The sequence below is a fragment of the Heptranchias perlo genome, chromosome 3, assembly GCF_035084215.1.
Source record: "Heptranchias perlo isolate sHepPer1 chromosome 3, sHepPer1.hap1, whole genome shotgun sequence".
In the NCBI taxonomy this organism is placed as follows: domain Eukaryota; kingdom Metazoa; phylum Chordata; class Chondrichthyes; order Hexanchiformes; family Hexanchidae; genus Heptranchias; species Heptranchias perlo.
In genome coordinates, this window is record NC_090327.1 from 60,690,486 (window position 1) to 60,707,147 (window position 16,662).

At 43.9% G+C, this 16,662-nt stretch overlaps 1 protein-coding gene across 2 annotated transcripts in view; it reads right to left on the reverse strand.

The window, feature by feature from the left end:
- Nucleotides 1-16,662, reverse strand: part of prkdc (protein kinase, DNA-activated, catalytic subunit) — a 253,759-nt gene that overhangs the window by 167,640 nt on the left and 69,457 nt on the right. For both annotated transcript variants that reach the window (XM_067979911.1, XM_067979910.1), the window contains exons 32-36: nt 14,792-15,018; nt 12,886-13,094; nt 10,203-10,326; nt 2,758-2,916; nt 101-304 (exon numbers count right to left, since the gene is read on the reverse strand). In XM_067979911.1, coding sequence (XP_067836012.1) covers nt 101-304; nt 2,758-2,916; nt 10,203-10,326; nt 12,886-13,094; nt 14,792-15,018 — 923 coding nt within the window. The remainder of the gene's footprint in view (nt 1-100; nt 305-2,757; nt 2,917-10,202; nt 10,327-12,885; nt 13,095-14,791; nt 15,019-16,662) is intronic.

The window sequence follows — 16,662 nt, forward strand, 5'->3', positions numbered from 1 at the left end:
ATACTAAAAATAGAATTCCTTACTTAATTATTGGCACCAACAGTTAATAATGTACACAAAATAATCTTCTGTACCCAGCTGTAATCTGAATAATGCTTACCATTTTAGAGTTTTCTCTTGCTGATCTCATTAATTGGGCCACTGCAGAATTAAGATTTCTAAGCAATTCACCATTAATGGTTTCAGGAAACAAACTGTAGAAGTATTCACCATGGGAAAAACTGATGAAGTTTCTCTGGGATGTCCCCGACAGTGGCACACACAGCTCCACTGTGTTCAATAGCATGGAGACCAGCTCCTCACACTACAGGGATCAAGAAAAAAAGAGTATATTCAGGTGGTTACAACTTAATTGCCCAGCAATATTAAAAACTTGAGTCAGAAATCATATTCGAATCCAAATTGATCTTATACAACAACAACAACAACAACTTGCATTTACGTAGCCCCTTTAAAGTCATAAAATGTTCGAAGGCATTTCATAGGACTGTTATCAAACAAAATTTGACACCGAGCCACACAAGGAGATATTAGGACAAGTGACCAAAAGCTTGGTCAAAGAGGTAGGTTTCAAGGAGAGTTTTAAAGGAGGAGAGAGGGGTAGAGGGGTGGAGAGGTTTAGAGAGGGAATTCCAGAGCTTAGGACCGAGGCAGCTGAAGGTACGGCCGACAATGGTAGAGTGATTAAAATCAGGGATGGGCAAGAGGCAAGAATTGGAGGAGCGCAGAGATCTCGGAGGATTGTAGGACTGGAAAAGGTTAGAGATAAGGAGGGGTGAGGCCATGGAGGGACTTGAAAACAAGCATGAGAATTTTAAAAATCGAGGTGTTGCCGGATTGGGAGCCAGTGTAAGTCAGCGAGCACAGGGGTGATGGGTGAACGGGACTTGGTGCAAGTTAGGATACAGGTAATAGAGTTTTGGATGAGCTCAAGTTTACGGAGGTTGCAAGGTGGAAGGCCGGCCAGGAGAGCATTAGAATAGTTGAGTCTAGAGGTAACAAAAGCATGGGAGTTTCAGCAGCCGATGTGCTGAGGCAGGGATGGAGATGGGCGATGTTACGGAGGTGGAAGTAGGCGGTCTTGGTGATGGAGAGGATATAGGGTCGGAAGCTCAGCTCAGGGTCAAACAGGATACCGAGGCTGCGAATGGGTCTGGTTCAGCCTCAGACAGTGGCCAGGAACGGAGTTTATGGCGGGGACCGAAGACAATGGCTTCGGTCTTCCCAATATTCAGTCGGAGGAAATTTCTGCTCATGCAATACTGGATGTCAGACAAGCAGCATGACAAATCAGACACAGTGGCACGGTCAAGAGAGGTGACGCTGAGGTCGAGCTGGGTGTCGTCAGCACACACGTGGAACCTGACGTCTTGTTTTTGAATTATGTCACCAAGGGGCAGCATGTAGACGAGAAATAGGTGGAGGCCATGGAGAGATCCTTGAGGGACTCCAGAGGTAATGGTACAGGAGCAGGAAGAGAAACCACAGCAGGTGATTCTCCGGCTACGACTGGATAGATAAGAATGGAACCAGGCAAGTGCAGTCCCACCCAGCTGGATGACGGAGGAGAGGTGTTGGAGGAGGATGGTATGGTCAACCGTGTCAAAGGCTGCAGAGAGGTTGAGAAGGATCAGGAGGGATAGTTTACCACATAGGATGTCATTTGTGACTTTGATAAGGGCTGTTTCAGTACTGTGACAGGAGTGGAAACCTGGTTGGAGGGTTTCAAACATGGAGTTGCGAGTATACATCAAAATACTGCATATGTCGTCACTAAAATTCTCAATGCTTCCCCTTCACAGTAAATACATTAGAAAATTCAATAATAGGTTTGTCCCCATTAGCAATCAAGATATAACTTAATGAAAGAATCCGATAAAAACAAGATAATGAAACTACGTAGAGTGATATCTAACAACACAATAAAACTAGATGCAGTGATACTCAGCACAACAAAACTACATGATACCTAACACAAAACTTCATACAATGATGCCTAATACAATAAAACTAGTGGTACTCAGCACAATAACATTACAAACAGTGAAAGCCAACACAATAAAACTACAGTTTTATAATTACAATAAGTCTACATTCAGATATATTCTACACATGAAAATTACATCCAATGATAATCAAAATAAAACTACATAATGATAACCAACACAAGAAAAGTACCATCACCAATAACCAATAAACTAAAACTGCATAGTGATCCCAACACAAAAATATTCCAGTGATGTGATGTGACTGAGTGTTTTTAATATGGTGATTCAAAACTTTGTTAGTTTGTTTTGTTCTATGAATGGCCATTGGAAAAAAGCGAGCATTCTGTGACTAACTCCAATAGCCAGAGAACAAAACAAATAAACAAGGTATGAATTACCATATTAAGAATAACTTAGACAAAACCAAAATACTGCAGATGCTGGAAATATGCAATAGAAACAAAAAACATTGGAAACACTCAATAGGTCAGCATTTTCTGTTTCTATTTAAGAATATTCAGTCTCATCACAGCCAGTTTGGCTATAGGACTGAATACTCTGGTGTCGTAAAATGTGCAGGCCTGGGTAGTTATTTTCAAGAATCTATTTTAACCTGGAAAATATAAGAAAAATAATACACCATGAACAAAATATTCCATTTTACAATTACAAACAGTCGTTTAATGGACAGGTCAATTCTTGAGCAATATAATGAAAGTGGAATCACAAGGCCCATCAAATTTTTATTTATCACAGCACATTCACTAACCTGCCCACCGAGGGAAAATGACAGTTGTAATAGTCCATCTGCTAACATCTTACTGCTGATGTCTATTGATGGAAGCGATTTCCTCTCATCCCCAGGTGCAATTCCTTTGTAGACAGTTGATAAAAGCTTTGAATTCAGTGGCAAGCTAAGACTCCCAGTCTGTAATAAATAACAGCATTTAAAACATTAGCGACCAGACCCATGTGTAAATGGCAAATTAACCAAACGATCTGGATAAGCACATAAAACTTGGTCATATTCTTGGACAAAATTTTTTATTGAAAAAAAACACACGCAGAATGTACCATTGAAATCTGAAGCCATACAGACATTCATGAGGGCCAAAAGTGCATTCATTGGTCCGTTAGCACTTCTAATGTCTTCGTTGTGCACGAGATGGAAGCCTTTGACAGGCTAAATGGGATCAAAACAAATTAATCCTCATAGATAGATGGTATTTTATCCCAGAGTGATCACAAAGCCGAAGGAGGAGATTTGTGAGGCACAGTCATTATGAGGGAATCACAAGGGGGGTGCCAGTTGGCTAATGTGGTGTTCATGCTCAAAATGGGTGACAAAACAGACATAGGCAACTACAGACCCAATACTTCCATTTCACATAAAAATGGAATCACTTAGGAGTAAACTTGGGGATCATCTGTACAACAAAATCTAGTTAACAGCAGTCAGCATTGTTTCAGAAGAGGGAGATCCTGTCTCACAAACTTTCTTGACTTCTTTGAGGAAGTGACAACCCAAGGTAAGATAACGTGGCGTACTTCGACTTCCAAAAGGCTTTTGATAAAATTCCATATGAAAGGCTATTAGTTAAACTCAATGGCACAAGGATTGAGGGTAAACCCTGGAAACAGATATGAAACTGGCTGAAGGGTAGAAAATCACAAGTACTCTTTAGAGCAGTTCTGTTAGAGTGGGGAGGGAGGGGGAAGTACTGAGTGGGGTGCCTCAGGGCTTGGTGCTGGGATCACTGTTTCTAATTTACATAAATAATCTGGATTCAGAGTCTCAATGTGAGATGATCAAATTTGCAGATGATACTAAATTAGGAGGGGCAGTCGAATCAGAAAAGGCAACTCATAAATTACAGAATGAGTTGAAGATACTGAAGGGTGCAGAACAATGACAGATGAATTTTAATGCAGACAAGTGTAAAGTGCTACACATAGAGAGGAGATGACATACATGCTTTTTGAATGGTGTTGAAATAGCTCAGGATGTGGCTTAAAGAGATCTAGTGGTCTTATTAGATTCAATGCTAAACATGTCCAACCAATGGAGAGCAGCAAGCAAACAAAGCCAATAGGATGTTGAACTACATAGCCAAAACAGGAGGATGTAAGTGAGAGGACACAATGACCAAATTTATGGTGTTCTGGTCAGACTGCACCTTGAATACTGTGTCCAGTTCTGGCCACTAAGAGACAAGAGAGATATTCAAGCACTGGAGGCAGTGCAGAGAAGAACCATAGGGTTGATCCCAAGTCTTCGCACTGAGGACACCATCCAACGTGTTGTGTGGCACTACCACCGTGCTAAATGGGATAGATTCAGATCAGATCTAGCAGCACAAAACTGGGCATCCATGAGGCGCTGTGGGCCATCAGCAGCAGCAGAATTGTATTCCACCACAATCTGTAACCTCATGGCCCGGCATATTCCTCACTCTACCATTACCAACAAGCCAGGGGATCAACCCTGGTTCAATGAGGAGTGCAGAAGAGCATGCCAGGAGCAGCACCAGGCGTACCTAAAAATGAGGTACCAACCTGGTGAAGCTACAACTCAGGACTACATGCATGCTAAACAGCAGAAGCAACATGCTATAGACAGAGCTAAGCGATTCCACAACCAACGGATCAGATCAAAGCTCTGCAGTCCTGCCACATCCAGTCGTGAATGGTGGTGGACAATTAAACAACTAACGGGAGGAGGAGGCTCTGCAAACATCCCCATTCTCAATGATGGTGGAGTCCAGCACGTGAGTGCAAAAGACAAGTCTGAAGCGTTTGCAACCATCTTCAGCCAGAAGTGCCAAGTGGATGATCCATCTCAGCCTCCTCCCGATATCCCCACCATCACGGAAGCCAGTCTTCGGCCAATTCGATTCACTCCACGTGATATCAAGAAACGGCTGAGTGCACTGGATACAGCAAAGGCTATGGGCCCCGACAACATCCCAGCTGTAGTGCTGAAGACTTGTGCTCCAGAACTAGCTGCGCCTCTAGCCAAGCTGTTTCAGTACAGCTACAACACTGGCATCTACCCGACAATGTGGAAAATTGCCCAGGTATGTCCTGTCCACAAAAAAAAGCAGGACAAATCCAATCCGGCCAATTACCGCCCCATCAGTCTACTCTCAATCATCAGCAAAGTGATGGAAGGTGTTGTCGACAGTGCTATCAAGCGGCACTTACTCACCAATAACCTGCTCACCGATGCTCAGTTTGGGTTCCGCCAGGACCACTCGGCTCCAGACCTCATTACAGCCTTGGTCCAAACATGGACAAAAGAGCTGAATTCCAGAGGTGAGGTGAGAGTGACTGCCCTTGACATCAAGGCAGCATTTGACAGAGTGTGGCACCAAGGAGCCCTAGTAAAATTGAAGTCCATGGGAATCAGGGGGAAAACTCTCCAGTGGCTGGAGTCATACCTGGCACAAAGGAAGATGGTAGTGGTTGTTGGAGGCCAATCATCTCAGCCCCAGGGCATTGCTGCAGGAGTTCCTCAGGGCAGTGTCCTAGGCCCAACCATCTTCAGCTGCTTCATCAATGACCTTCCCTCCATCATAAGGTCAGAAATGGGGATGTTCGCTGATGACTGCACAGTGTTCAGTTCCATTCGCAACCCCTCAGATAATGAAGCAGTCCGAGCCCGCATGCAGCAAGACCTGGACAACATCCAGGCTTGGGCTCATAAGTGGCAAGTAACATTCGCGCCAGATAAGTGCCAGGCAATGACCATCTCCAACAAGAGAGAGTCTAACCACCTTCCCTTGACATTCAACGGCATTACCATCGCTGAATCCCCCACCATCAACATCCTGGGGGTCACCATTGACCAGAAACTGAACTGGACCAGCCATATAAATACTGTGGCTACGAGAGCAGGTCAGAGGCTGGGTATTCTGCGGCAAGTGACTCACCTCCTGACTCCCCAAAGCCTTTCCACCATCTACAAGGCACAAGTCAGGAGTGTGATGGAATACTCTCCACTTGCCTGGATGAGTGCAGCTCCAACAACACTCAAGAAGCTCGACACCATCCAAGATAAAGCAGCCCGCTTGATTGGCACCCCATCCACCACCCTAAACATTCACTCCCTTCACCACCGGCGCACTGTGGCTGCAGTGTGCACCATCCACAGGATGCACTGCAGCAACTCACCAAGGCTTCTTTGACAGCACCTCCCAAACCCGCGACCTCTACCACCTAGAAGGACAAGAGCAGCAGGCGCATGGGAACACCACCACCTGCACGTTCCCCTCCAAGTCACACACCAACCCGACTTGGAAATATATCGCCGTTCCTTCATTGTCGCTGGGTCAAAATCCTGGAACTCCCTTCCTAACAGCACTGTGGGAGAACCGTCACCACACGGACTGCAGCGGTTCAAGAAGGCGGCTCACCACCACCTTCTCGAGGGCAATTAGGGATGGGCAATAAATGCTGGCCTCGTCAGCGACGCCCACATCCCATGAACGAATAAAAAAAAAGTATCAGGGGTCTGAGTTATGAAAAAGGACGGGTGAAACTTAAGCTTATCAACCTAGAAAGGAGGCACCCGAGGTGATCTTTTAGAGTTGTACATGATTAAACTGCGGAGAAAGAATTCGGAGACACAGGTTCAAACGAGTAAAAGGTATTTTTGGGACTGATTTCAGGAACGTCTTCTTCACAAAAATAGTGATCAACATGTAAAATAAAATTCCAGATAGAATAGTGTAGGCAAAAACCCTCCAATCATTTAACAACAGGGCAAACGTTAGGATCTCTCTGGATGGATGAAGAAAGATGGGCCAAATGGCCTTCCTCATCCATAATTATCTTGTGTTCTTACGTGCACATTAGCCAAATGATCTACATGAGGGGCAACTTTCATTTATAGACCCTGGGCAGAAAGTCCTTTGACGTGTAAAATATTCATTTAGTGATCTTAACCTCATAAGCTCAAGAGGTTGCAAATTATGAAGATCAGTCAAAATATTTTCAGTACATCACAGATTAGCATTTTTTTGGACAACTTAATGTACATATGATCTCACCCCCACTTTGGAAAATAGTTCAACCTAACAAGCTATACATCTGCATACAGAGGTTGAAGATGAAAATCTGTTTTTATTTTTAAGTGCATGTAAATGTCAGAATTTGTTTGGTAGCCATTTTTATTTTTTCTCTCATTAGTTTCTTTTTAGATGTATTCCCCCCTTCCCCACTGCTACTCTTGTTGAAGGTGAAGAAATGCAACCTGCTTTGCCATTACTATTCAGGATGGAAGTGCAAGCTGCAGTCAACATTCAACTTTTCTCTGTGACACATGCATAGCTTCAACTGGGTGACTCCTCCCTTAGTGGGAGGAGAGATGGGCAAGTGCAAGCATTTCATTTAATGTCATTCTCATTCAGCTAGTTTCAGAGTGGTTTATGTTGTGATCGTGCCTTGTGTTGGGTTATGAAGGCTCCAGATCTGTGGGGAGCAAGAAGAGACGAGGAGAGTCGACAATGCCTGAGGTAGCCTCGACAGCAATGGATTAAAGATGTAACAACCATACCAACCAGAGGATATTTTATATCAAAAGGGTCCTGGTTCAATCATCTTTTGTTTTCTGTTTTAAGATCATTTTACTGCAGTTTAATCCTTTTTGCCATTTTCTCATAGGAATATTAAGGAGTATTTTGCAATTTGTAAAAGCAGTGCATTGTAAAAATCCAGTGAGCACAATGCAAAATTAAATAGCTTTTAAATAACCCTCAGATTCAAATCTTTCATCTGTACAATTTTGATTTTGTTCGCTCACATACAAAATTTATTGGTGCAATTTTTCCATTGACATTTACTTAATTTATTTATTATGTTTTTATTTAAGATATTAACTGCAATTACATAGTGGAGGAACAGTGCTATTCTCGGGAAAAGGGACATTTTAAAAGTATTTTTTTTTACATAGATTGGAAAACATTTATTGTGATGAAACTTGTCAAAGGCTAGGGATAGTACTTTCTGCAATAAAAAAGATAGCAGGGGTGATTCTAACTGCCTGCCAGCCCGGTAGGCGGGCAGTTAAAATCGCCCATGGGACTTACCCGCAGAGATCCGCTGCCTTCCTGCAGGTTCCGATTTTAACCTGCTCTTCTGAGCAGGCGAGAGGGACACCTGCCGAAAGCTGGTGGGGCCCTTCTTTAAATATGTTGATTGGGCTCCAATGACATCAACTGCCATTTTAACCAGAGGCCTACACAGGGAAGCTTTTGTGGCTTCCCTGCCAAGCCAACCTTGCAGGAAGAGGAGCCTGGGCCAGAAGAGCCCAAAAATGTTTTTCCTTTTTTTTAGAAAAAAACTTTCTCTGTGGGCCCTGAGGAGCAACAGTGCTCCTCCACGAGGCCCTCCCAAACACCTACCCAACCATTTAACAAGTTCCTGCAGCCCCTGGTGGTGGCATCTTGCCGCCCGACTTTCCCCTCCTGCCCACCAGCCAGCTGACGTCCCCCACCAGTTTTGGGCCGAAGACGGAGATGAGGCCCGGGAGTTAAAATCTCCCAGGCCTCACGCTGTGAAGATTGGGACGACTGCCGCCCCAAGTTAAACGGGCTTGTATCTCTCATTTCCTTCTCCTATTAGGCACTACCTTGATTTTAGTGACATTGTTTGCCCTCCTGAGGATTCACTACTTCAAGTCTCATTTGTTTTCGGAACCACACTGATTATGGGGAGCAGTCCTTGTATATCTCAGGCTGATTCTCCTTATTTAAATGGGAGCTGGCGCTTCAGAACTGTGTGTCAATGCTCAATAAGATAAGAACATAAATAGTAGCAGGAGTAGGCCATACGGCCACTCAAGCCTGCTCTGCCATTTAATAAGATCATGGCTGATCTTCTACCTCAACACCACTTTCCCACCAGGTCCCCACATCCCTTGATTCCCTTAGAGCCCAAAAATCTATCGATCTCAGAATTGAATATACTCAACGACTGCACAATCCACAGCCCTCTGGGGTAGAGAATTCCAAAGGTTCCCAACCCTCTGAGTGAAGAAATTTCTCATCTGTCCTAAATGGCCGACCCCTTATCCTGAGACTATGCCCTCTAGATCTAGACTCTCCAGCCAGGGGAAACAGCCTCTCAGCATCTACCCTGTCAAGCCCCCTCAGAATCTTACATGTTTCAATGAGATCACCTCTCATTTTTCTAAACACCAGAGAAAATAGGCCCATTCTACTCAATCTCTCCTAATAAGACAACCCTCTCATCCCAGGAATCAATCTAATGAACCTTCATTGCATTGCCTCTGAAGCAAGTATATCCTTTCTTAGGAAAGGAGACCAAAACTGTGCACAGTACTCCAGGTGTGGGGTCACCAAATCCTCATACAATTGTAGTAAGACTCCCTTACTCTTGAACTCCAACCTCCTTGCAATAAGGGCCAACATACCATTTGCCTTCCTAATTGCTTGCTGTAGTTGCATGTTAACTTTCAGTGTTTCGTGTACAAGGACACCCAAATCCCTCTGATCACCAACATTTAATAGTTTCTCACCATTTAATAAAATATTCTGTTCTTCTATTCTTCCTACCAACATGAATAGCCTCGCATTTCCCCACATTAGACTCCATCTGCCACCTTCTTGCCCACTCACTTAACCTGTCTTTATCCCTTCACAGACTCTGTGTCCTCCTCATAGCTTACTTTCCCACCTAGCTTTGTATCGTCAGCAAACTTGGATACATTACACTTGGTCCCTTCATCCAAGTCATTAATATAGATTGTAAATAGCTGAGGCTCCAGCACTAATCCTTGTGGCACCCCACTAGTTACAGCCTGCCAACCTGAAAATGACCCGTTTATCCCTACTCTCTGTTTTCTGTCCGTTAACCAAACCTCAATCCATGCTAATATTTTACCCCCAACCCCATAGTGGAAAAAATGGTGGACAAAATCCCTCTAACCTCATTACACTGGCACCAACCTTTTAAAAAAATCATATTCCCTGCAAGAAAAGTACTCTCCATCCAAATCTGAACAAGCTTTTCCAACTACATTTGGTTACATTGTGTGAAATTCCATGGTTAAGCACTGGTTCAGTAATAAATACAATTTGTTCCCATCTTCTGCAGCATACTCAGGAATTATTTAGATACTATACAAGTAAATTTCTCACAGATGTGTGAGATTCGCACTGTACTGGTGACCTTGTGACATATGAACAATACCTGGCACTGCAATACAGAGTTGAGAAGTTCGGCCTTGTGGAGTTGTTTGCATGCCAACAGGATGGAACTTAATTTTGCATGATCTGTCCGACTGTATAGATCCACACTGCACAGATCTTCAATGCTGCCGCACATATTAAAACATAAATGATAAATAAAAACACATGAAAATGCTGGAAATTTGAAGTAAAAACAAAGTGCTGGAACCACACAGTCAGTTATCACCTGAAATCAGAAAAGATGGGTTAACATTGGGCCAGCACCTTCGTTAAGAGAGTTCCGATGCAAGATCTCAACCTGAAATGTTAAGCTATTTTTCCACATGATAATGGAGTTGCTATGTATTTCCAGCATTTATTATAAACATATATTTTTTAACCCTACAATACTACCTTTTCGAAATTTCTTTTGTGCATTTTCTCCTCATCTTTCTCCCCAGATCCATACCACCCTTTGAAGGGTGCAAACATTTCCATAGATGATGCTCATGGAGCTCCTCAGTCAACTCACCAGACAATGCACTAGAGTAACTTAAGAAGGATTTCCCTCCCTCATTAGTTTTCCTTTTCCAGATATCCTGATGAGGCTTGCAAAACAAATCAGTGGGCAGTGCATACTGAACAGTGGTGGGAACCCTGGCTGCTTTTTCTCACTTTCTAACCCAGGTCATCACTGGCCTGGCTGAAATAAGCTAATGCACTACAAATCAAGGATAAAACCTAGGAAAATCTGTGCCCTTGCCACTAATTTCATCCCCAGTCCCTGGCCACTGTCACAGGATGAACCAGACTGTTCACAACTTTGGCATCCGATTTGACGCCAAGCTGAGCTTCCGACCCCATATCCTCTCTATCACAATGACTGCCTACTTCCACCTCCGTAACATCACCCATCTTAACCCCTGCCTCAGCCTATCTACTGCTGAAACTCTCATCCATCCCTCTGTCACATCCAGATTCGACTATTTCAATGCTCTCCTAGTTGGCTTCCATCCGCAACGCTTCATAAACTTGAGCTCATCCAAAATTTTGCTACCCGTATCCTAACTCGCATCAAGTCCCGCTCACCCATCGCCCCATGCTTGCTGACCTACACTGACCACTGATTGATTTACACCTCGAATTTAAAATTCTCATTCTTGTCTTCAAATCCCTGCATGGTCTCGCCCCTCCCTATCTCTAACTTTCACCAGCTCTACAACTCTCCGAGAACTCTGCGTTCCTCCAACACTGGCCTCCTACGCATTCCCCCACTCCTTTCACCCCACTATTGGCAGCCATGCCTTTAGCCTAGTAAGAACGGGATATGATGCTCGACTCATCGATCGACAGTTCCGACGGGCCACAGCGAAAAATCGCGTAGACCTCCTCAGAAGACTAACACGGGACGCAACCAACAGAGTACCCTTCGTCGTCCAGTACTTCCCCGGAGCGGAGAAACTACGCCATGTTCTCCGCAGCCTTCAACATGTCATCAATGATGACGAACACCTCGCTATGGCCATCCCCACACCTCCACTACTCGCCTTTAAACAGCCACCCAACCTCAAACAAACCATCGTTCGCAGCAAATTATCCAGCTTTCAGGAGAACAGCGTCCACGACACCACACAACCCTGCCACGGTAACCTCTGCAAGACATGCCAGATCATCGACACAGATACCACCATCACACGAGAGGACACCACCCACCAGGTGCACGGTTCATACTCCTGTGACTCGGCCAACGTTGTCTACCTCATACGTTGCAGGAAAGGATGCCCCAGAGCATGGTACATTGGCGAGACCATGCAGACGCCGCGACAACGGATGAAAGGACACCGCGCAACAATCGCCAAACAGGAGGGTTCTCTCCCTGTCGGGGAACACTTCAGCAGTCATGGACATTCAGCCACCGACCTTCGGGTAAGCGTACTCCAAGGCGGCCTTCGAGACACACGACAACGCAAAATCGTCGAGCAGAAATTGATAGCCAAGTTCCGCACCCATGAGGACAGCCTCAACCGGGATCTTGGGTTCATGTCACACTACACGTAACCCCACCAGCGAACAAATGTTATCTGTTTTTAATATAACGGGTCATTGACTGTCTTCCTTTTCTCTCTCTCTCTTTTTTTTTGGGGGGGTTTGTATATTCGGTGGCCTTTTAGGTGACACCTTTCTGTCTGCTCACTGTGATTGCCTTGGCAACGGGCAGTAATCACCAGGCATTGTTCTGTGATTTTCAAATGCGAAGGATTCGAAAATGTCATTTCCATACCGTTCACCTGAGGAAGGAGGAAGCCTCCGAAAGCTTGTGGAATTTAAAATAAATTTGTTGGACTATAACTTGGTGTTGTAAAATTGTTTACAATTGTCAACCCCAGTCCATCACCGGCATCTCCACATCACTTTAGGCATCTAAGCCTTAAAGCTCGAATTCCTACCCTAAACCTCTCCACGTTCCGCTCCTCGAAACCCACTTCTCTAACCAAGATTGTAATCACCCCCTCCTAATATCTCCTTCTTTGCCTCGTGTTGATTTTTGTCTGATTACGTTTTTCTAAAGAGCCTTGGGGCTTTTTCCTATATTAAAAGGTGCTATATAAATGTAAGTTTTTTAATACATTAGGGAGCTTTAAGCCCAGTTACAATAGGGGTTATCTCTCATTTTATTATTACTCCAACAGCATTTCCCATCTTACCTCTGTGGTGTAATTCTTTTCCTTATGCAGCTTTCTAACATTTCTCGATAAGGCAATCTTACCACCGCTTTCAAAAGCCTCACACAGGTATCAGGCAGATTTTTCATCACTTGTACATCTGCCATATTAAATCCAATGCCAGGTGGATCAATCACTATTGTTGCTACAAGTTCGAACAAGTTGGAATTTAATAAGTCTTTCTCGAGCACCTGAACGGAAAGGGGAAAAAAAATTCAATAAAAATTCTTAAAAAGGTACAATTTGCACAACCAAAAACAGAAAACTCAAACATGAGCTCATTTGGTTCTACAGGTTTATTTGTATGTATTTATATATAGATGAATTGAAATTCTGAGAATCTTTGCTTAAATTTATTTCCTCCATGATATATGTAATTTTCTATAAATACTAATGTAGGGAAGCTGGTGAAAATCAAATCTGAACAGTACCATAGTCTATGATTTGCAAGAGAACTGCAGTTGATATTATCTCACTTGAGTTTTAATTTTTGTATTAGTTGATGACACAAGTCCACAGCACAAATTGCATGAGATTGAGAACCTCAAATCAGAGGCCATAAGAAGGCTAGTGTGAGAAATGCAAGCTCTCACATTGTAGACCAATAGAGGTTGCTCCTCTGGGTTTGGGGTTAAGGTGCATTATCAGAGTTGAACAGAAGGAGCTTCACTCTTCCTAAGGCTAGGATTAACCCGGCGTGGAATTATTCATTTTTGTTCCCTTGCAGCACATAGGGATGCTGGTGGATACCATAGTCTAATTGCCAGTGGGTGCCAAAAATAGAAATTCACTCCATTTTCCGAAATGGGCAACGTTCACTTTGATTAGGTCAGAATTTCACCCAGTGATCGTTCTAGTATGAGGAGAAAACCTTGATATGCACAAGCTCTTTGCTGATTATTTCCAAGAGATAAATTCCACTGTTAACATTCAAACAGATTTAATTATTAATTTGTATGGATCCAATATAACTGATATCTTAACAATGCAGTGCAGCCTTGGTCACAGCAACATCAGGCAGAATATTCAAATAAAGAACAGGTGGACAACCTAATCAATTATTCCAATCATACAAAGGTCCCAGTGCATTTTTTACAATGTTATGAATGCTCCAGATTCAAATACACTTTAAAAATTGTGCTGCTTTGCAAAAGTTACATCCATTTGTTGTAGTAAACATCTCAAACTCAATTACAGTATCAATGTAAATCTCACCATAATTAGTACTGTGCTTCAATAGTAAGACTGCTGTTGTGTCGTGAGGTGCACTGGAGCTCTATTGGACTATGCAGGGGAGTAGGATACAAGTCTGCATCACAAAACCCCAGACAGCAAGTTCTCATTCTTAGCCAAACTGTCTTGAAGAGTCCAGATAGCTCCCCACAAGAGGAGATAGGAAAGAAAAATAAGAGGGAGTGACATTTGACTGCTTCCATGTTTCTCACTGATCCAAGCCCTCTAATAGGTCATCCTACAGTTAGGGATGGTACATGGTACACCAGAGGGTAGGGGAAAATAAATAACATTTTCCAGTAACTAAAACAGTGAGTGAGCATTGTGCTGTGCCATAGAGTAGCAAAATGCAGGTCTGTGCCATAGAGGAGTAGGATACAGGTCCACGACTTCAATGCCCCACACTTATGAGTTAATACATCACAGTTGTGATGTGCAGAGGTAAGGCACTCGCCTACAAGCAAGAAGGGAACAGAGACCAATGCATCATTCAGCAGCTTGCTCAAGATGAACACTCACAGATTCTTGGAACAGGAAAGACTGAAAATGGGGCAAACAAATAAAAAATGTTCATCGGCATTACTGACAAATAATTATATATCCCAATCTGATAAGTTGCAAGTATGCAGAATATTCTGTTAAAATCCTGAATTACCTTCCAGAAATCCTGCTGACAGCTCTCCAAGACCATGCTTACAAATTCCATAATCCGGACTATGATTGTACATTTACTGTAATTGTATTCTTCTCTCTCTCTTGGGCTAAAAAGTATGGCCTTGATCCCACAAACAAAGCTCTCCTCTGCAGCTGTGATGTCTTGCACTGCCAGCTTTTTCAGGAAAAAATCCATGGCTTTCATGAAGCCAGATTTCTGGTTAGTCCCTGCAAGGAACCAAAGAAAGCAATAACATCTGTGTGATTTACTACAACGCTTTATGCTGATCTTTTCAAGTATTTCCATTTCCCCCCCGCCCTCCCTCCCTCTCATGTTGCATCATCAGAACAAAATTTCACTGAAAGACCCAAATTTGCAGTGGACAACCACCATACCCCAATGACACTTTGCAGAATGTTCAAAAAACATGAATCTGGGAATTATAAATTTACTGGCCTGACAACTTTAACAGGAAAAATGCCGCAGTTTGTAATAAATGAAGCATTTCAAGGGTAAAGGCAATACTTCTAGGACAACATGGGTTTATGAAAGATAGGACATGCTCCAGCATTTACAGCAACTTTGAGGATATAACTGGAAAATTGGGGCAAAAATTGCAGGCCATTGTGGATATGTACTTGTATTTTCTGTTGCTAAATCTGATTATTAATTTATTTTGAAATTGGTTCTAACCACTATCTCCCTTCCAGTTCATGGAGCTAATCTTCTTTCCCACTTTTTTACCCCCTACACTGGCATCATTGTCCCCTTCATCACTATGCTGGCTCATGGTTAATTCTCCACGCCTCCAGCAACCTCTCTGCAATCTTTCATGTGGTTGTCAATGCCATCCTCCTCCAATGCCACTTCTCCGATGTCCAGCTGGGTGGGACTGCCCTCGCATGGTTCCACTCTTACCTATCCAGTCATAACCAGATAATCTCTTGCAATAGCTTCTCTTCCTGCCCCTGCACCGTTACCTCTGAAGTCCCCAAAGGATTTATCCTTGACCTCCTCCTATTTCTCAACTATATGCTGCCCCACAGTGACATCATTCGAAAACACGTCAGCTTCCACATGTACACTGATGACACGCAGCTCTACCTCATCACCACCTCTCTCGACCCCTCCACTGCCTCTGTGTTTTCAGGCTCCTTGTCCTCTATCCAGTCCTGGATGAGCCGCAATTTCCTCCAATTAAGCATTAGGTCGACCCAAGCAATTATTGTCAGCCTCCGCCACAAACTCCGTTCCCTCGCCAGTGATTCCACCCCCCCCCCCACCCCCGGCCACTGTCTCAGGCTGAACCAGACTGTTCATAACCTGGGCGTCCTATTTGACTCTGAACCGAGCTTATGACCCGATATGCGCTCTATCACAAAGGCAGCCTATATCCACCTCCGTAGCTTTGTCCAACTGCTGCTGAAACCCTCATCCATGATTTTGTTCCCTCCAGACTCGACTATTCCAAGGCTTTCCTGGCCGGCCTTCCAGCTTCCACCCTCCATAAACTTGGCTTCATCCAAAACTCTGCTGCCCATATCCAAACTTGCACCAAGTCCCGTTCCCCCAATACCCTTGTGCTCGCTGACTACGTTGACTCCCGGCCCACCAATGCCTTGATTTTAAAATTCTCATCCTTGTGTTCAAACCCCTCCATGCCCTTGCCCTTCCCTATCCATTGCCCTTACCTCTTCCAGCCCTACAACCCTCCAAGAACTCTGCATTCCTCCAACTCTGGCCTCTTATGCATCCCCACTCACTTCGCCCCACCATTGGCGGCTGTGCCTTCAGCCATCTAGATCCTAAGCTCTGTAATTCCCACCCTAAATCTCTCTGCCTCTCCACCAGTCTCTCCTCCTTTAAATCGG